Here is a 21,915-nt window from a genome sequence, read left to right on the forward strand (position 1 = left end):
CAGGCAAGAAAAAAATATTATGGATGATACCAAGTAAAACAAACTGTAAACTCGACACACTGTGAGGAACGTAAATGGGATAAAATATCTGCCTTTGACTCTCGAAAGTGCGAACTTTATGAGAACACAGACGAGAATTAAGAAATAATCTGAAATACAAATAACTTATAGATGTACATAAAATATAATCTATAATGCCTGCTAAACACATTTTGCTCTTATAAGATACACAGTAACATATGCACATTCAATGCATTTTTTCAATGTCACAAAGATCAACATTTCACTCATTGTGATGTGTATTTTTACTTCACTCTGATTTTTAACTTCGCACATATAGTCAGGATTAAAACTGGTTATTATATCTTATGATCAAAGATCAGGAATACCAAAATCTCGGCCCGGCATGGCCAAGCGCGTAAGGCGCGCCACTCGTAATCCGAGGGTCGCGCCCGCGTCGCGCTAAACATGCTCGCCCTCCCAGCCGTGGGGGCGTTATAATGTTGCGGTCAATCCCACTTTTCGTTGGTACAAGAGTTGGCGGTAGGTGGTAATGACTAGCTGCTTCTCCTCTGGTCTTACACTGCTAAATTAGAGACAGCTAGCACAGATAGCCCTCGAGTATCTTTGTGCGAAATTCCAAAAAAAAACGCAAAAAAACCCCCAAAATCTCTTCCTTTATAAAAATCTTATAAATAGAGATTCTTAACGTTTGGTTTTGCCGGTACAACTCTTTATTTATTATATTTGCTGCTCCAAGCAATTACTTTTATAAAGTTTTAGTAGGAATGGTTTAGCTTTTAGTAACTCTATCTAAAATTCATCTGTTGAACCTATAGTTTACAAATGAAGCGATGAACAGTTACATTATGTCACAATACCAATGTTTTTATTGAATACAAACAGATTTACTTTCAGAAGAGAAACCCATTGTTTTATATCTGTTTCGTAACTGAATGCATCACTACTTCTGCATTTAGGGTACATGTGTATAATTATTAGGGTTGTCTAGGCAACTATGAATATTCGAAATTGTGATGTAACGATTTCAGGAGTAATTACTAATTACTATTATGTATTTCTGAAACCGTATAGTAACGTCTTTAAAAGAATATCTATTACGTACGTTTGAAACCGTACAGTAACGTATTTAGAATAATAGTTATTACGTCATCTGAAAACGTATAGTAACGAAATTAAAATCATTGTTATTACGTAGTCTTAAGCCGTGGAAAGCACTTTGAAAGCAAGTGACATTCTGTCGTATTTAAAAATACAGTTCATAGTTCCTGACCTCTAATAATAAATTAGATATCACTGTATTGTTATGTATATTACTAATGTTTATAAGAATATTACTTGAAAATGTTATGATACAAATTTTGATTTCTGCAAATGTTTAAAATCATTGTTTTTTAGTATCCGAACTTTCGTAGTTGGTATAACAAGCAAATTAGAAGAAGCAGTTATATTAAATAACATGGTTTCTCACTTTTTTCTCATTACAAACAAATCAACAAACTAAGCGAAATAAAATGAAAGGTTAATATATTTTTTTAAAATTCCCTTAAATACCTAAACTTTCTGGCACTTCTTAAATGAAGAGACTAGCTGGACAGTTTCTTTTTGTCTTACCTCCACACACACACACACTCTTTCTTATCTGTTTAATGGTTAAGAAATGTCTGGTAGGGTCATAACTGGTAATGAAAGTTTGCATTTCTTCGAAGTTCATCAACACATTCTAGCCAACAAAGGTACAATGACCCAGTTCTGCAAGTCATGAAATGAAAATATACTCAGGAATGAGGATTTTGTGTGTGTGTTAAGAATTATGACTTTCAAAAATCTAGAGGGCGTTCTTAGCCATCCATTTCTCTTACACAGCTATACTAAGTTAAATACGCACGTGAGGCTAGTGTGGTCACAAACCAAGCTTATAGTCTTTTATTTTCACACCTCTATGTATTATTCCTTTTACAGATAATACGGTACGAATGCTTAAAATAAATATTAATTACTTGAACTGGCAATTATATCCAAAGAAGTAATTAAAACTTAGAGATTTCGATTCAAATAAACTCTCAAAGTGACACCATATTTAACTTAAAAATAATAGCTGACACATCGAGTCTGTTAATTAAAAAAAAAAATTAATAGTAAATATATGTGTGAAAGTCAAATTTTGAAAACAACATAAATCTCCTAATTATTATAGGGAATAAAAAAACAGTATAATACTCAAATATGTTATTATGTTTTAGTTTCATCCATTATCAAATAAATACGGGTATATTAATGTAATCGTAACTTTCTATCAGTCGACATTTCATATTATTTCTTTCTCTCACACCCTACAAATAATATCATTCAACTTCACTTTGACAACAAATGTTTAGGGAAAACAATACTGGTGATCAAGTGATGGTGGCTCCAGGTGTTTATCTTGTGGCTCACGTATCTAGTAATAAGAGCACCCTATTCATTATCCGTTCTTGTTTACATCTACTACTATTAAGTATGTTTTTTAAACCTTCACGTCTATTAATACTACATAGAATATTTTAATGTTCACATGTGGTAGTAACAAGTCATATATTTTGTGTTACTCACCATAATGCCGCTAGTTGGACAAAAAAAAACGTACTGTAAAATTATTATCAACACCATAGATGTCGCTACAACTTTGATTTCACTCCTTTAAGTCGCATGAGCAATCCTCTTTTTGACCGCACCTTTTTCTTTCACACCTAAGGTGTTTTTTATTCACTATAGGTTTACTGGTAGCAGCATTACTGTACTTTAGCTAATTGTTGTTCTTGTTGTATCATTCCAAGTATGATGGCTGAATCATACACTATAATGTTTATTAACAAAGCCTATTTTTCTTCCACACACAGACACACGTGTATGCAAACTTTAGAAACGCTGAAATATAGTAAAGACACTACATGTGAGTGAAAATGCAGCAAACAACAATCTGAAATAATATATATTCGTAAGGACAACGTTTCTTGGTGTTGTCTGATATTAAACGATGGTACATAAAAACAAAACAAAACTGAAATTAAGTTATAAGCAGTAAGACTATTATACATGCAGAAAATCAGATATAATTTACACAAAATCAAAATGATTAGTTCAGTAGATTTGGCATTACGTTTTATAATACTAAAAACACAAAAACGAATCTATTGAAAGTTACCATGTTAATTTCAAAACTACAATTTGTATTCTTAAGATTAGTGCCGAGTGCTGTAAGCTAGAGATCTTTTGTTTTTGCTTTAACTGTTGTTAATATTAGTGGCTATTGATTGGACAAGAACAGTACTTTGTTTAACTGATAACTAGTAGAGTATATTCTCTTTATTTTATATTGTTAAAAATATTTGTTAACACTTCATTTTCCTTTATCAGGTTGAGTAATCATTTGTTAGAAAACAAAAACGGGACCATACTAATAGCACAAATAGGCCTATTTAGTTTTCGAGCATGCAGTTCGTCCTTTAATGTTTCACACTACCCTGACAATATTTATGAGACATTCAGCCTCGTGCAACGTTCAGTGTAAACACATATGTTCCTCTCGTGTACTCTTTCCTGTGAATTGTTTTTTACCTTACGACCTGTTAGTTTTAGGCCTAGATCGAGTGCATATTCGATTTCCACCAAATTCGGATAATTAACTAAAACAGTACCACAGCACAAAATTAGAACTCTAATTTGTTTAATATATTTTTATTTGTTTTTTATGTTTGGTTTTTGAGCTGTTACAAACGTTGTTGTTCAAAACCAATTTAAAATTATTTTTTTACATTTGGGTTTTTAAACTGATTTTCATTTGTACAGTATATATATGAAAATCTAAATTAATGAATTTTATCGGAACAAACAGCTAAAACCTTAATCACTTCATAATGTATTTTATTAATTAAAAGCTCATGAAAAAATATCGTAGGTTCATATTATTATCAAAATCTAAAACCTTAATCGCTTCATAATGTATTTTATCAATTAAAAATTCGTAAAAATATATCGTAGGTTCATATTATTATCAAAATCTAAAACCTTAATCACTTCATAATGTATCTTATTAATTAGAAGCTCATGAAAAAATATCGTAGGTTCATATTATTATCAAAATCTAAAACCTTAATCGCTTCATAATGTATTTTATTAATTAGAAATTCGTAAAAATATATCGTAGGTTCATATTATTATCAAAATCTAAAACCTTAATCGGTTCATAATGTATTTTATTAATTGGAAGTTCATGAAAATTAATAAACAATAAAATAAGTTTAATGAGACGAACTCGATTTTCACCTTATAACCGTTTGAAAACTATTTTTTGTGAGATTTGCCGAAAGTGAAAATAACAGAAAAAAAACTTTATTATATATTTTTATCTTATTTCTACTCAATTAGCGATTTAACCATTTTTGAATTATGTCACACTTCATAAAAAATGTTACATGGGAATAATGTTATTAATTTTTTCTCTCCTAAAACTAAAGTTTCTGTAGTTTCTACATGTGCAGATAGCCCTGGAGTAACTTTGCGCGAAATTCAAAAAACAAACTAGTTTCTACATTTACTTATATAAGGTATGTAATTACCAAATTAAACTTGACGGTTATAAATCTTTTAAACTTTATCATTTCAAGATCTTCCACGTTTGGAAAAGTTATAGCAATTTACGTGTTAAATAGTAAATGATGTCACTAGACCCTGTGACGTGAAGGACCTTCTATAATTTCTTGACTTCTTAGTTCAAAGAGTAAACTTCTGGTAGTGATTTCACTGACTTCAATGTTACAGGTGTCGAATAGGCTACGTCGTCCTGTACGACTTCTTGCATCAAAGTGTCATTGTCTGGTGAAAACCTTATGTATGACCCCGTCGTAATCGCTGGCTTCATATCCGTTTCGCCCCGTTTCTTTGATATTAATACCCACCACATGGCGGCAGCACATCCTACAACTGCTGCAATTACCAGGATAACCATCAAAGTAAGCTGTCCAATAGCGTTAGAATCTGGAATATAATAAAATTAGAACTATACTGTTGAACGTACAAATAAATCTGTTTTTATTATAGTAAGCTAAGGTACGTTTTGTAAAACGTATTTTTAAGCTGGTCACTTTTCTGCTATTTTTACATTTCACAAAATTACACTGATATGAATGTTTCAACATTTATCATTAACGTGGGTTAATGTATAACCGTTCCTAGTTTTAAACTGAGACAGATAGCAGCATCCGCCTTCTCAAGGGTTGACTGTCGCTTTTATAATCCCCTCTTATCTGAAATCGCAGAATGTGTTCAGAGGAATCACATCTCTAACCCTGGATACTTCGGTCCGCAAAAGCCTCAGATTAGGCCACGAGTATGTCATTTTCAAAGATGAATACTGTTGAGAAAGTTGTACTCATGTTTTACTCTTTGGGTTCTCACTCCGTTATTATTTGTTGAACCTGAGATTTCATACGCTAAAAGTTGTCACAGTCCCGATAGCTCATTTTGTAGCTCTGCGCTTAAACATAAACAGATAAACCAACAAACTTATTATATGTTTCTGAATTCACTTACTTGGTATCCACATTTATCTATTTTATTTGTTTGAAATTAAGCAACAAAGCTACGCAATGGGCTATCTGTGCTCTGCCCACTAACGGGGAAAGAAACTCAGTTTCTAGTTTTATGAGTCCGCAGAAATACCACTGTGCCACATGGGAGATGCTATTTACCAAGTGCACATTAATGACTTTAATAAACAGAAATACCGCTGTGCCACATGGGGGATACTATTTATCAAGCGCACATTAATAGGTTTAATAAACATTGGCAGCTTTAATTACTGAGTTTATAAAATAAATGCACATTTAACATGATTCTGTTAGTACTATTAAGAATAAATAAAATTATTTTTAATGTATGTTATATATATATATATAAACTGAACTTGTAAAACTCCATGAGTTCGACTTTATCGAAAAATAAAATGATTTAGTGAGTTGAGAAAGTATCTGTAACGTAAACAAAACTGACACCAACAAGTTATTATATATTTAACGGAGTTTCTCGCTCGAGTATAAACTTGCATGTCACGTGATATCAAATATGTAAAGAAAGAAATAACATTTTGTAATGAATTTATGACACGTGACAGCTAACACAGTTTCAGTATTTTTCAACAAAACACACCACACCATTTTTTTTATATCAACGTTACGATTACCTGTGGTAATCACATAATGCTCCTTTTATTCGGAACACTTTTTGTTTTGGAATTTCGCACAAAGCTACTCGAGGGCTATCTGTGCTAGCCGTCCCTAATTTAGCAGTGTAATACTAGAGGGAAGGCAGCTAGTCATCACCACCCACCGCCAACTCTTGGGCTACTCTTTTACCAACGAATAGCGGGATTGATCGTCACATTATACGCCCCCACGGCTTGGAGGGCGAGCATGTTTAACGCGACGCGGGCGCGAACCCGCGACCCTCGGATTACGAATCGCACGCCTTACGCGCTTGGCCATGCCGGGCCATTCGGAACACAATAACACATGTATCGCGAGCAGATGTGGTTCTCTTATGATCCAATTATAATATGATTTTATAGCATCAGCCATAACTGTTTATCTGCGATAACCATAAGAAGTTAGTGAATCGCTTGAGTTAACACGAAACTAAATTATAAGATACAGTCATACATCTAACTTACACCAATTATAATACGATTTTATAGCATCAGCCATAATAACTGTTCATTTACGATAACCAAAAAAAGTTAGTGAAACGCATTTCAAAAAAACCGACGACAGAACCACGGTGTTATTGACACGTAAATTCGTTTTCACGTGGATAACAAAATAAAATAAAAACCTTACGTGTGTTTCTGTACACTCAGTTGTAAGGAAAAAAAGCTAATATTATTTTTCTGGAATTCTGAGAGAAAGATACGAAAAACTTCATTTCACAGGCAAATGATAAATGATTTTTATTTTGTATTTTGTTAGGTGTGTTATAAAAACTATTAGTTTATTTTTAATCTGCAATTCTCGTAATGTACGTAATATGTTTTTTAAACAGTTACCTGTTGTCTCAACAGTTTTGTCCACCGATGCACTTTGCTGGGCCAAAAATCTCGAGTCCCTGACATTGTTTAGCTTATAGTTATCATAGGTAAAAATGTCATTTCTGGTATCGCTGGCATCATCATCCACCGAATTCATCTTTATGTCGCGATCCGACAATTCCATGTTTTTATACTGATCTGGAGTTTTAATGTCTTTATCCTGATCCACAGGCTTAATGTTTAAACCATTTTTGTGGGGTTTTGGAACATAGACGCTACGAAAAAAAAAATGTTAATAATCTATGCAGTGCTATTGAGCATTGAAAATTGATTTATTTAGTTATATAAAATGAGTAACATTTTGAAAATATGTTTTTGCTTCTTTATAGACAAAAACCAAATATATAATTTATTCTGTAAAATAACATAATTAACAGCACAGCTAAATTTGTATGTATTAAAAACACACTTAAAGTTGAGATACTTAAATAACAATGAAGTTGATAAACCTCCGTCAAATATACCAAGAACTGGTGACAAACACAAGAAAGCCTGTTGAAGTAACTTGTAATACACAGGTTGTTCCCACATTTTAACGTAGAAATTTGACCCAGGAACTGGGGCCTATATGGAACGTTATGTGGTCATTTTTCCATGTCGCGAATTTCTACACGATAACACTTAGTACTAGTTTTAAGAACAAAACTGTGTTTTATAAGATATAATGTTTTACATATTACTTCTTTTATCAACTTGGATTGTTTATTATATTTTCTCAACTATTATTTTGGTTACCATACTATACGGTCTAAACTATGAACTTGAATAATTCGTTGTATTATCTAAATTACTTACTTATACAATACGAAGTGTCAACTTGACTACTTGTTTATATAATCCCAAATATAACATTAACTACTATGTTTTATTGTCACAGTTATAAAATATTAATAAAACAAACAATATTAAATAAGAATATTTTAATATTTATTCGGTTATGAGACGAATAGGAATATAAACACCAATAACAGTAAATACACAGCACAAGCTAGAAATGACGTGAGAACAAGCTAAACCAGACTTATCTTATAGTGCCTTGTATTTCATTTGTAGATATGAATATCTGGATATCTGTGATATATAAAATTCGTAGCCCTATTATCCTAATCAAATATTTGGTTGTTTCTGGAGACGTTATTTTTTTACCCATTTCAAACATGGAATCTTACTCTAATTCAAATACTCACGCAGCTCGGATGGTGAAAGCTTTCGGTATCAGGTTGCATTGAACCAAATATCGTCGTGAGTTCTGGGTGATAATATTCCTGTTTTCATGGACCACAATCATTGTATCTACCCTAGAATTGTTCTGTAAAAAAAATTATAAACTCCTGTTTTCATGGACCACAATCATTGTATCTACCCTAGAATTGTTCTGTAAAAAAAATTATAAACTCCTGTTTTCATGGACCACAATCATTGTATCTACCCTAGAATTGTTCTGTAAAAAAATTATAAACTCCTGTTTTCATGGACCACAATCATTGTATCTACCCTAGAATTGTTCTGTAAAAAAATTATAAACTCCTGTTTTCATGGACCACAATCATTGTATCTACCCTAGAATTGTTCTGTAAAAAAAATTATAAACTCCTGTTTTCATGGACCACAATCATTGTATCTACCCTAGAATTGTTCTGTAAAAAAAATTATAAACTCCTGTTTTCATGGACCACAATCATTGTATCTACCCTAGAATTGTTCTGTAAAAAAATTATAAACTCCTGTTTTCATGGACCACAATCATTGTATCTACCCTAGAATTGTTCTGTAAAAAAATTATAAACTCCTGTTTTCATGGACCACAATCATTGTATCTACCCTAGAATTGTTCTGTAAAAAAATTATAAACTCCTGTTTTCATGGACCACAATCATTGTATCTACCCTAGAATTGTTCTGTAAAAAAAATTATAAACTCCTGTTTTCATGGACCACAATCATTGTATCTACCCTAGAATTGTTCTGTAAAAAAAAATTATAAACTGAGATATTTTTTTGTTAGAAGTGTGTGTGTATTCTTATAGCAAAGCCACATCGGGGTATCTGCTGAGTCCATCGAGGGGAACGAAACCCTGATTTTAGCGTAATTATTACATTATAACGCCCCCATGGCTGAAAGGGATTCGAACCCACGATTCTCAGATCAAGAGTCAAACGCCCTAACTACCTGGTCATGCCACATCCTATTTATTACGATGACACGGTCTTGAAAATTAATCAAAGAAATTGCAGTATTAAGCTTCCTTACAGATATTTTCTCACAGATGTTTGTTTCGAATTTCGCGCAAAACTAGGTCTTCCAATCTTCGCTGATGTCACTATATACATGTACAACGATTATTCGGAAAAAAAAATTTAGAATCGTACATACGAACTACAAAGTATCATTGTTTAGATAATTATTATTAACTTACGATCGAAGCTATCTACTCACATAAATCAGAACTTAGCATTAACCCAGTAGTAGGTATAAATAATTCAATACATCATTAATTCTTATAAAGATTAGAATGAACTGGTTCATCAGTTGTGAACACTCGCTATTAACCATATGTTCGGAACTTCCAGTAGTAACATACAAGGTTCTTGCGGAAGCCTACTTTGTATTAATTTATATAACTATATTATATAACAATATAACTATATTATAGGACTAATTTATATTAGTCCTAACTCCATCAGAATGCGGCACGGCCAGGTAGTTAGGACGTTTGACTCTTACTCTGAGAATCGGAGGTTCGAATTCCTTTCAGTCGTGGGGGCGTTATAACATGTGATGACCAATCCCACTATTCGTTGGTAAAAAAGTAGCTCAAGAACTGGCGGTGGGTGGTGATAACTTGCTACCTTCTCTCTAGTTTTACATTGCTAAGTTACGAAACTAACGATATAAAATAACCCATATAATAAAAATACATTATAATGAAACATAACGGGAAGGAATATGTTATAGGTGTGTGTGTATCAAACATATTTATGTTAAATACATAAAACAGAAGGACAATGTGAGAATTAGTAAAGTTTTTGTTTTACGTAACACTGAAATGTGATTGTATATTTATAAATAGATGTTTTGATAAATACTGCTAGATTTTTAGTGAAACACAGTGTACGTATGATAAACTGGAAACAAAGCATATTGTTATGTCTTTGTTTCGGTCTACATCACGCCTATATTATATATTAGGATCAATATACTTATGTGACTATAAACGCATCCTGGCAACAATAATAAAAAATATTTGAAGTTTTACGTATTAACTCCATTAGATTTTATATTGACTGAATTTTCAGATATATATATATACAAGATCATTAAATAACTTATTTTATTATATTATTTAGAAATCAGAATCATACACAGAATGTATATATCAAACCTGCATCTAAAATACTGCACATGCAACGTACTAACCCACTAAATGTATAGAACATACATCTACAACATACGTTCCCAATAAATGTATGGAATACACCCACGTCTACAACTCTGTACGTACCCATGTAAATCCATAAAACAAATTCATTATTTAAAATAAATAAAATTTTTAAGCAGGTTGGATATATAAATTTTGAAACTTTCAAATTTTTGTAAAGGTATGTCTGCAGAAACAGGTTATAGAATACGTTCATTTTAAACAGGCTTTGCGTTAAGCTTACAATGAACAAGTTTTGGTTTAAAAACAAAACAAAATCTTTGTTATCCTGTCTTTTTCTCAAATCATTGTTATTTTTGTCAATTTACTAATAGAAGCTGAGAGTAACAGTGCAATACCTTGTTTTATAACTGTTGAGAAAACTCTTTGTTAACGAATATTACCTTAAGTCTCAAAAATATATTTTCATTATAAAAATAACTCGATGTTTTTTTAGATATTTCTATTACATACAATAACAATTAACTCCAAGTAATACCGGCCATGTGTAACTCAAACTTAAGTGGGTAACATATATTAAGGTCTGGCATGGCTAAGCGTGTTAAGGCGTGTGACTCGTAATCCGAGGGTCGCGGATTTGCATCCCCGTCGCGCCAAACATGCTTGCTCTTTCAGCCGTGGGGGTGTTATAATTTTACGGTCAATCCCACTATTCGTTGGTATAAGAGTAGCCCAAGAGTTGGCGGTGGGTGGTTATGACTAAATATGACACTGCTAAATTAGGGACGGCTAGCGCAGATAGCCCTCGAGTAGCTTTGTGCGAAATTAAAGAAAAACAGATATATTATGTTCAAATGTAAACGCAAGACATTACATTGTTTTATATGGAGCTGAATTAACATATCTAACCTTTAACTTATACGGTGATATTTTCATGTCTATACGATAGCGAGTGACGCTTCGTATTTTGTAATATACAGTTATTAATTTAAAACTAAGTGGAAAATTATTAATGTTTCTTTAGTAATTAAGGGTCGGTAACTTAATACAGTCGAGTGTATACCGCCGGTAATTAAACGTTCTTACCACTACTTTACTTCCACATATATCATGGACTATGTTGAGTGCATAAGAGTGTTGAGGACTGCTTCTGTTCCCGTTTACAGCACATCTTTGGTCGTTGTTGTCTTCCACAGCAATTTTCCCGCCAAAAAACGGTCCTGTGTTAACGACGACTTCTGACGCGTTTGGTAAACACTGGCTCGCTCTAGCAGAAACTGAAAGTAGAATCCAGAATTTCGTGTTACACTTAAAATCACGTTCCAAAAATTTCACTGCTCTTAATTAGAGATACTGATATCTTTCTTTTGTTTCGAGTCAAATAAAGATTTATGGGAAAATAAAGAAATAAAAATACTGTTTAATGAAATAGCTTGATGTTCAAAAATATAATAATATTTTTATAAATACTGAGTTTTGTCTACTTCTTTATATCGGAGATTGTTGAAAACCTAAGTGATACAATCGGTTTTGTTTATTTTTTCTTATATTAAAATTTGTAGTTAATATCTGGTGCAATAGAGGGCGAACAAAGATAAAGCGTTACCTCAGAAAACACACACCATTGTTAATCTTATTTGTATATAGAATGTTTTAAAACATCTTGAATAAAGGCAATACACTATTTATTATCTTAAACATCTAGGAAATATACTTATGTTTAAAACGATTTTCTATTATAATAATTACATTAATGAAATCTGAAAAATATGAATGCAAAAAGTATTTAACGTTTACTGTTTAAAAATGCAGTGTATAATAGTCAATCAAAACAAGCTATTATAAATAATATTTAGTATATAAATTTTATTAATGCAGTCGGTAATAATTACACTTATTTAACAGTAAAAACAAATAACTGCAATTGACACTAATAGTTTGATAATTAATAATTACACTTATTTAACACTAAAAACAAATTGTTGCAAATGATATTTAACACCTAGAGTTGAAAATTCAGAAATAACAGTTACATTTGTTTAATATGAAAAATACTACTGAAAAATAATATTTTACATAAAAATACTATTTAACACTACAGTAAAAATAATAACACACGGTTCCCCGCTAGTACAGCGTTCAGTCTCCGGATTTACAATGTTAAAATCAGGGGTTCGATGCCCTTCGGTGGGCTCAGCAGATAACCCGATGTGTATTTGCTATAAGGAAACACAGTCAGTTTCAGAGTTCCCCGCTAATACAGCGGTAAGTCTCTGGATTTACAACCCTAAAATCAGTGGTTCGATTCCCATCCATGGGCTAAGCAGATAGCCCGATGTGGCTTTGATATAGAAAGCCACACAATAACAAACGTTTCTTTATGAAATATTTACTTCCAGTTTAATTTTTTTTTTTTTGCATATGGTATAAAATATAATTCATGCATGTTTTATTATATAAAAGACAAGAATAAGACTAAACATTGGACGCTTTGCATGATTCGATAAAATATACCTGGAAATCAAACGACAAACCTCGATTAAAGTTTTTCGTAAACACATATTTAACTGGTGACGCCATACAGTTTTTTGAATTCTTCAAAAAGGACAACAAGCAGTCGTTGCAACAGACAGTTTGGTAATAAGCAGGGCAGGCATTCATGAATTTATTTTTATATTGTGGTAGAAATAATCGTGGAAATACACAAGTTATACAAAAATAGGAGTCACAAACAATGGGTATTCACAACAAAATACTCTCTTTATCACGAAGAAATAATTACAGAACATACAAACTTATTGTAAGATATACAATAGACTAGTTATCTGGTTAGTGTTATACCTTCTCAAGCCTGAAAAGTCTTAACAATAATAATAATCCTATTCTTCGGAGCTTTCACCATCAGATGTCGTTTCACCACATTTGTTGTATTCGTCACATCATTGTTATGCTGAAGGATAAATTCCTGTCTATCAGGTCTTGTTAATGAGGTAATAAGATGTTGGATGATATGACTGATAAGAATGTTCTTGTAACTGTCAGAAAACTCGGGGAGGCATAAATGTTACGTAATTTTCTAACGCCATTAATTGAAATATAGGTCACGCTTGTTTTGGTTCTCCACTGTGCTTCTTTGTACATGTTATATATTCATCAGGATACAGTTTGTCCATGTACCGTTGCACAAACTATCATCGATTGGTGACAAACAATACAGATTTAGATTCATTTGTAAAGAGTATCCTTTCCAGTTATGTTCATCCCATTGTTTGAAGTCTGGTTTGGGTTTGGTCATAGCTTCTAAACAATGATTTTCAAACGGTTAGACAAACCCTGTAGCCACATCATGTAACTACGTATCTTACCGTTTAATAGCAGCACGTATACTTACAGGTAAGTCACTGATAAGATCTTTACTGAATTGACGTGTATCACATAAAGAATGTACTGCTAGCAATATCTTCGAAGGTTCTGACTTTTTACCTAAACTGATTCAGTTAATAAATGTTGTGTTTATTCTCTTCAGAATTTTTATAAATTTAAATTACAACTGAAACATAAAGTTGTGCCTCAAACTGAGGCACCGAGTAGCCTTTACCAGCTAGAACTTTGACTTATACACGTTTAAAATGTGCCATTTCTGTCCTGAGGACCAAGAATGTCTCACCACACTATTGGTGGGAATAATAAGATTATTTGTACTTTTATAAGCGTTATGCTGATGTGTCATTGTCTGATTGGTTTGGTAAAACATGCAAATACTTCAGGTGAAACTGTAATATGGCACAACTGATTTTCATACACGTTGTCCACTGTCTCCATAATTGTATTTACAAAAAACTGTAAACAGAAAAAATCCACAGTGAGCTATCTAGTGTGTCCACGGCGGACAACCAAACTACGGATTTTAGCACTTAAGACCGAAGACTCACAGTTGTCTCACCGAGGGATAATTGAAAAAGAATTATGATTGATCTTCATGTATAGCTGGCCCGGTATGGTCAGGTGGTCGAGGCAATCGACTCGTACTTGGAAGGTCATGGATTCAAATTCCCGTTACACCAACCATGCTTGCCCTTTCAGCCGTGCGAGCGTTATAGTGTGACGGTCAATCCCACTATTCGTTGGTAAAAGAGTACCTCAAGAGTTGACGGTTGGTGGTTGTGACTAGCTGCCTTCCCCCTAGTTTTACACTGCTAATTAGGGACAGTTAGCACAGATAGCCCTCGTGTAACTTTGCGCGAAATTCAAAACAAATCAAACCAATCATCGATGGCTTCAATTATTCATCATTATGTCAACTTTCGTTAAGTTCTGCGCTATTTAATGAGTTCTCATTTCTGATACGTTCAGAATCCACATTATATTAACACATGCACAGTATATTTCATTAACTGTAACTTAAGAGCATTTGACAAATATGTATGTGTGTGTTTTTTCTCATAGCAAATACACATTAAGCTATCTGCTGAGCCCACCGAGGAGAATCGTACCCCTGACTTTGGCATTTGACAAACACGTGTTTAACGAACCAATTAATCTGAATCATTCTCTAGTAATTTAACTTACTCAGTACAACTAAAAGTAACCAAAACATTAGTATCATCCATAAACTGTAAGAATATAAAACATAAACTGGTTAATTTGTGGACTATGAATACAGAGAGACAAAGATCAGGAGCAGAGTGTAAATCAGAATACTTAACAAATTGTTAATACAATACAAACTGAGAGGATATACCTACAGAAACTTGGAAATCAACACAAGTTATATTATTATTCATTTCAATACAACGTAATGTTAACCATTGGTTCTTTAAAGCTGGTCATGCACACTCACTCTTTGAGGAAAAGTAAAATATTAAACTCATCTTTTATATTTCAGAAGCCCCCCTAGTGGCTCAGCGGTATGTCTGCGGACTTACAACGCTAAAAGCCGGGTTTCGATACCCGTGGTGAGCAGAGCACAGATAGCCCATTGTGTAGCTTTGTGCTTAATTCAAAACAACAACATTTCAGAAAATTAATGATTCCTTATGTGATGTTTTGGTTTCCACTAACTCCCCGCTAGTACAGCGGTAAGTCTACGGATTTACAATGCTAAAATCAGGGGTTCGATTCCCCTCGATGGGTACAGCAGATAGCCTGGGGTGGCTTTGCTATAAGAAAAAATACAAAAATACAAATACAATGATTTCCACTATTGCCAACGGCAACTCGTTCTAATGGCAACTAATTAACCAATTAGAAGAATTAAACTGTGGCAAATCGATCACCAAATCGTCTTTTAAAACGTTACATTATGCACTCATCTTAGTGTTTTCGAATTATATAGCAGAAAGAAATCAGAGGTTTTTTATCCTATCGATCTTTAGGATAGGTCCTAATCTTGTAAACTACAATAAAATTCCCCTTATTCTTGTTTTTTTAAAGGCGAAATAACTTAACGAATGTTAACTTTTTCCCATGAGATAACCCTTCTGTTTCCAATATAACCCTACTATCTCTCCTTTGGACCCTCTTTAATGAGTCAATATTTATGTATATGTACATTAGATAAGGAATCAAGACGACACATAGTATTTTGAGTTAAGCCTAACTAGTTATTTGTATAAAAATATAATTATTTCTTTTGACTTGTGATTAATATGTTTGTCCCCATCAATGTAATTAGTATGCTCCTGTCAACATGGTTAAAGTACAAAATAAATAGAAAGGCTCCAACTACTAACCCTTGATGAACTCCACTAAATCCAAGAATCCAGTTTGATGGGACTTCAATAATAACGTCTTTCTTCATACACGTAAAGTTACTAGTCCTTTCCTAACGCACAGAGCTAATTTATTGTGTAGAACTTCGTATCAAAAATTGTTTAAAAATCGAAGTAAAACATGTCCTCAACCATTAACACAATTAATGTTTTAACATTTAATATAAAATTAGTTCTTTCACTGGTACAAAAAAATTCATTTGCTTTTGATCATTAATCTGTATGTAAATACTATAGATCTGGTATTGTGTCCTGGCGCAAACCCTAAATTGGCCAATTTATATGTTGGAAATGAAAAGAACCAGAACATTTAATTAATTTCTTATCTTGATGTTTAGAACTTTTATATTATGCCAAATATGTGAACGACATCTCACTTACTGTTAAAAATACAATCCATTTATTTTCTTAAATGTCTTAATAAAAATCGTTCGAGCTTAGATTTTACAGAAATTGTAAAATATCTGTAACTAATTAGGTTTTCTAATTTGAAATGAAATGAGATTGATTTTTATTGTTAAATGATTTCATAATAAAAATATTCTACATTATAAGATATTTTTTAATATTTCACCTCAACTGTTAACTTCCAAATTTTACTTTGTCATCACTCCATTTCTTTCTCTAATTCACTGAGAATATTCCAGGATCATATAAGTATTGCAGAAACAAGTACTACGTTCTGGAGTTCATTAAAATAAATGCTCTGAGAACATATGAATAGTGAACAACTATTTCTACGGTAAAAACCACATTGTATATTCGTTTTCCCATAATCTGATGATTTGTTCAGCTACTATATTGTCGTCTTATCATATGTTTAAATCTTTTGAAAAATCAATTCAAATTTCGTAATATTTTTTCCAGAATAATAAAATACCTGAACGTTTGTATTCAGTAACTGTAAAAATGTCTGTTGTTTGTTTTCAAAAGCCTATACTGGTCCCCACAGAATTTATAAAGTAATAAATATTCAGTATTCTCAGCAAATCAATAATCTTTACATTACGTAAAATCAAAATGATGGTCCTGGCGGGAAAAAAGGAAACAATTCTTTATTTTCTTTAAGATTATTCATACGTAAAGAATAACGAGAAATGTGACAGTTTTTGGTCATGATATTCTTATAACGTTTAGTCAATTTAAGGATATTGTGATAGCCAGTTTATGTTCAGAAGTCTTTCATGTCTGCTTTCAAGCCTGAATTATTTCTTTAAATGTAATTGAGCATTCCAAATTCATCTGTTCTCGTTATCAACGATAATACGTATTGTTCTTTCTTTTCATATAATAGGACTCCTAAACTTCTTACCAGAAGTCTTGCCTCTCCTGGATCACCACCACCAAAGCTTAATTATAATTAACTTAACTTACAAATAAGGCTTTCTAGTGACATAACTGCTGAAAGTTAGAAAACTCTTAGGTTATTAAACTCTGAAAATTAAGTTGAATTAGGCCTACGTAATATGTGTTTAGAATTAAATTATACAACAGGCTATTTATGCTCTGTCCACCAGGAGAATCGAACACTGCTCTAAAATATGGGCCTGGCATGGCCAAGCGCGTAAGGCGTGCGACTCGTGTTCCGAGGGTCGCGGGTTCGCGCCCGCGTCGCGCTAAACATGCTCGCCCTCCCAGCCGTGGGAGCGTATAATGTGCCGGTCAATCCCACTATTCGTTGGTAAAAGAGTAGCCCAAGAGTTGGCGGTGGGTGGTGATGACTAGCTGATTTCCCTCTAGTCTTACACTGCTAAATTAGGGACGGCTAGCACAGATAGCCCTCGAGTAGCTTTGTGCGAAATTCCAAAAACAAACAAACTCTAAAATATATCATTATATCTGGCTTTCACTGTGAAGTAGGAAGCACTGTGATTTATTATTCTTTAATACAGATGTTTATGTTATCGTTGTTATCACCGAAGCCACAGTAGTGCTCTCCGAGCCAATTGTTGTTGTCAATGGAACCACAGTAGTACTCTCCTAGCCAATTGTAGTTGTCATTGAAATCTCGGTGGTATTTTCCTAGCCAATTGTTGTTGTCAATAAAAACGTAGTAATACTCTCCTAGCCAATTGTTGTTGTTAATGAAACCACAGTGGTGCTTTCCTAGCCAATTGTTATTGTCAATAAAAACATAATAGTGCTCTTCTAGCAAATTGTTGTTGTCAATGAAACCACTGTAGTGTTTTTGAGCCAATTGTTGTTTTCAATGAAACCAGAGTGGTGTTTTCCTAGCCAATTATTGTTTTCAATGAAACCATAGTAGTACTTACCTAGATAATTTCTGTTGTCAATGGAAACGAATTGGTTCTATCCAATTGTTGTTGTCAATGAAAACATAATAGTGCTCTTCCAGCAAATTGTTGTTGTCAATGAAACCACTGTAGTGTTTTTGAGCCAATTGTTGTTGTCAATGAAACCACAGTGGTGTTTTCCTAGCCAATTATTGTTGTCAATGAAACCACAGTAGTGCTCTCTATCCAAATGTTGTTGTCAATAAAAACATAATAGTGCTCTCCCAGCAAATTGTTGTTCTCAATGAAACCACAGTAGTGCTTTTTGAGCCAATTATTGTTGTCAATGAAGCTATAGTAGTGCTTTCCGAGCCAATTGGTTTTGTGAATGGAACCACAGTAGTGCTTTCTGAGTTAATTGTTGTTGTCAATGATGTCATAATAGTGCACTTCTAGCCAATGTTTGTTGTCAATGAAAACATAATAGTGCTCTTCCAGCAAATTGTTGTTGTCAATGAAACCACTGTAGTGTTTTTGAGCCAATTGTTGTTGTCAATGATGTCATAATAGTGCACTTCTAGCCAATGTTTGTTGTCAATGAAAACATAATAGTGTTCTCACAATCAATTCTGAAGGGAGTAGAGAGTATCGGAGGAGTTCTTGTTTACCAGAGAGACACGAATGTTCAGGTACTTTCTGGAAGTTGTTTCTTGTCCTATATGAAAAATCTCGTGTTTAATATTTTATTCACGTGTAAACTGCTGTCAGTACATGAAATTGATGAATCACGGCTTATCTCACCATAGCACTCATTTTCGATCAATGAACCAGTGAAGCCACATCTTCCTGTTTCCATATAAGACTAAAAAATGTTTAAGTTGGCTGTCAGATGCTACTTGGAAGTGTTTGTAGTGTCCTTGGTATGGTGCCCTTGGAATTAGACAGTCTTGATTATAGTTAATGATATAACTCCGTGGTAAATTGTCTAATCGACTCTCATATTACTCTGTAACAATTAGTTAGCGGTAGGCATATTATCTTTCATTCGTCACTGTTGCTGGTCTCTAATGAATGCTAAACAAACGGTTTTTAATAACGACATTACTCCAAAATAAATGTCATCTGATAATATATGTTGAAAATTTAGAAATCTTTACCACTACCCATTATGCGCATCTGTGGATGACCACATTGAACGGTTTAATAATCAGTGATGTCGAGAAAACCCACTAGTAGAGAAATATATATGCAAAAACGGCTCGTTTGGGTTGAGAAAATATTTTACATAGAAGAGCGAACAACGTTTTGACCTTTTTCGGTCTTCGTCAGGTTCACAAAGAAAGAAAGAGGTAACTGACCGGAAGCTGACCACATGTTTGGAAGGGGTTGTGTAACTGAGTGTCGGAATGTAGAGGGCGGTATTAGATGTTTGAATATATAATTTTATTTATTTTATTATATTAATATAGGTATAAAGACGTTCCTTTATGTTGGTTTATTTTGGGTTTAAGTTGTTGTATAAGTAAGGCTTCTTTAATTTTGCGTTTGTTTATGTTTGTTTCTTTATTTAGTATTTGAGTGTTTTCTATGATTATGTTGTGTTTATTTGACTTGCAGTGTTCGAAAACGTGTGAAGGTGACTTTTTATGTTCTTTGAATCTGGTTTCCATTTTTCTACTTGTTTCTCCAATATAGAAGTCGTGGTAGTTATCACACTGTATTTTATAAATACTGTTGGTGTGGTGTTTGTCAGTGTAGTTTTTACATAGTATAGACCTCAGTTTTGTGCCTGGTTTTAATAAATTTGGTATTAACTGGAATGTCATATTTTGTTAATAGTTTTTGCCAAATGTTGGTTATTTTTCTGCTGATGTCAGGAATATATGATATGCAGCAGTATATGTTTTCGTGATTTTTTGATTCGTGAGATATATTTACTTTTGTTAGTTGATTTTGCTTTCTGTCTAGGTGTGTGCGTATAATGTTTTCTACGGTTTGTGGAGGAAACTTATTGATGTTGATGAAGTATTGTTTTATTTTGTGTAATTCATCGTTAATTTTATCTGGTGAGCATAGTTTTATGGCTGTGTTTATTTGGCTTCTTAGTATGTTGAGTTTTTGTTTTGTTTCATGTGCTGAGTCCCAAGGAATGTATAGTCCAGTATGGGTGATTTTTCGGTGGATTTTTGTTTTGAATTGTGTGTCAGTTCTTGTAATTTTGAGGTTAAGAAATGATATTTGATTGCTTTCTTCCTGTTCACATGTGAAGTTAATGTTGGGATGTATAGAGTTAATGTGATTGAAAATATTAAGTGTGTGTTCTGTAGATCTGAATTCCGCAACCGTGTAATCTACATATCTGTACCAGTATAGTAATGGATGTAATGCTGTGTTAATTGCTTTTGTTTCAACTTGTGTCATAAAAATATTGGCTAGAACTGGTGATACTGGGTTGCCCATACTTAGGCCATTTGTTTGTATATAGTTGTGGTTGTTGAACATGAAGTTTGTCTTTATCGTGGTGAATTCTATGAGGGTTGCTAATTGGTTGCTGGGAATGTCTATAGTTGGGCTAGGGTCTCGGATATAGAGTTCTAAGGCTATCTTGTAGGCTTCAGTGGTTGGAACTTCTGTAAAGAGGAATATAACATCGAAACTGGCCATTAAGGCTTTATGATTAAGTTTATTTAGATTAGACTTGAAATTAAAAGAGTCTTTGATGAATGAGCTGGCTGATGTTACATATTTGGAGAATGCCCATGCAATGTATTTACCAAGATTGTAATTAAACGATTCATATGTGGACATTATTGGTCGTAATGGACAATCTGGTTTATGAGGTTTGGGGATGCCGTATATTTGTGGTGTGCGTGAGTCGGTTTTACGTAAATAGGAATAAAGCGTTTTTGAAACTGTGTTGGCTTTTTTCATTTTTCGTAGTATTTTGTTTAGTTGCGTTTCGTGTGTCTTTGTTGGATTTGTGTGTATTGGTTTTAATTTGTTCGTGTTTGATAGGATGTTCTTCATTTTTGGATGTATTCATTGGTGTTCATTATGACTATAGCGTTACCTTTATCTGCTTTTAGATTTTTTATGATTTTGTCTTGTTTTAGGTTTTTAATGGAATTAATGTCTCTTTTTGTAAGATTGTTTTTTAGTTTTCTGTTTTGTGAAATTATGTTGATGGTTTTGTGAAAAAATTCTTTGAAAAAATCGTTTAAGATGTTGTTTTTAGGTGTTTCTGGAAAATATAAATTTTTAATTTTTTCTGGGAAGTTTCGCTGTTGGATGTCAATAAAATTATCTAAGTTGTCTTCTTTCTGTTGGTTGTTTTTGGTTGTTTTCTTGTTTTTGTTTTTATGTGGAAAGTATCACAAGTCTTCTGGCTAG

The 21,915-nt window shown here is 33.0% G+C and overlaps 1 protein-coding gene across 1 annotated transcript in view; it reads right to left on the reverse strand.

The window, feature by feature from the left end:
* Positions 1–4,196: 4,196 nt before the first annotated feature.
* The window catches only part of LOC143256552 (uncharacterized), a 55,436-nt gene continuing 37,717 nt past the window's right edge, over positions 4,197–21,915 (reverse strand). Inside the window, exons 4-7 of the mRNA XM_076513912.1 lie at positions 11,607–11,797; positions 8,329–8,450; positions 7,100–7,356; positions 4,197–5,037 (exon numbers count right to left, since the gene is read on the reverse strand). Coding sequence (XP_076370027.1) covers positions 4,769–5,037; positions 7,100–7,356; positions 8,329–8,450; positions 11,607–11,797 — 839 coding nt within the window. The 3' untranslated portion in view covers positions 4,197–4,768. The remainder of the gene's footprint in view (positions 5,038–7,099; positions 7,357–8,328; positions 8,451–11,606; positions 11,798–21,915) is intronic.

The sequence above is a fragment of the Tachypleus tridentatus genome, chromosome 7 (assembly GCF_004210375.1).
Source record: "Tachypleus tridentatus isolate NWPU-2018 chromosome 7, ASM421037v1, whole genome shotgun sequence".
NCBI lineage: Eukaryota > Metazoa > Arthropoda > Merostomata > Xiphosura > Limulidae > Tachypleus > Tachypleus tridentatus.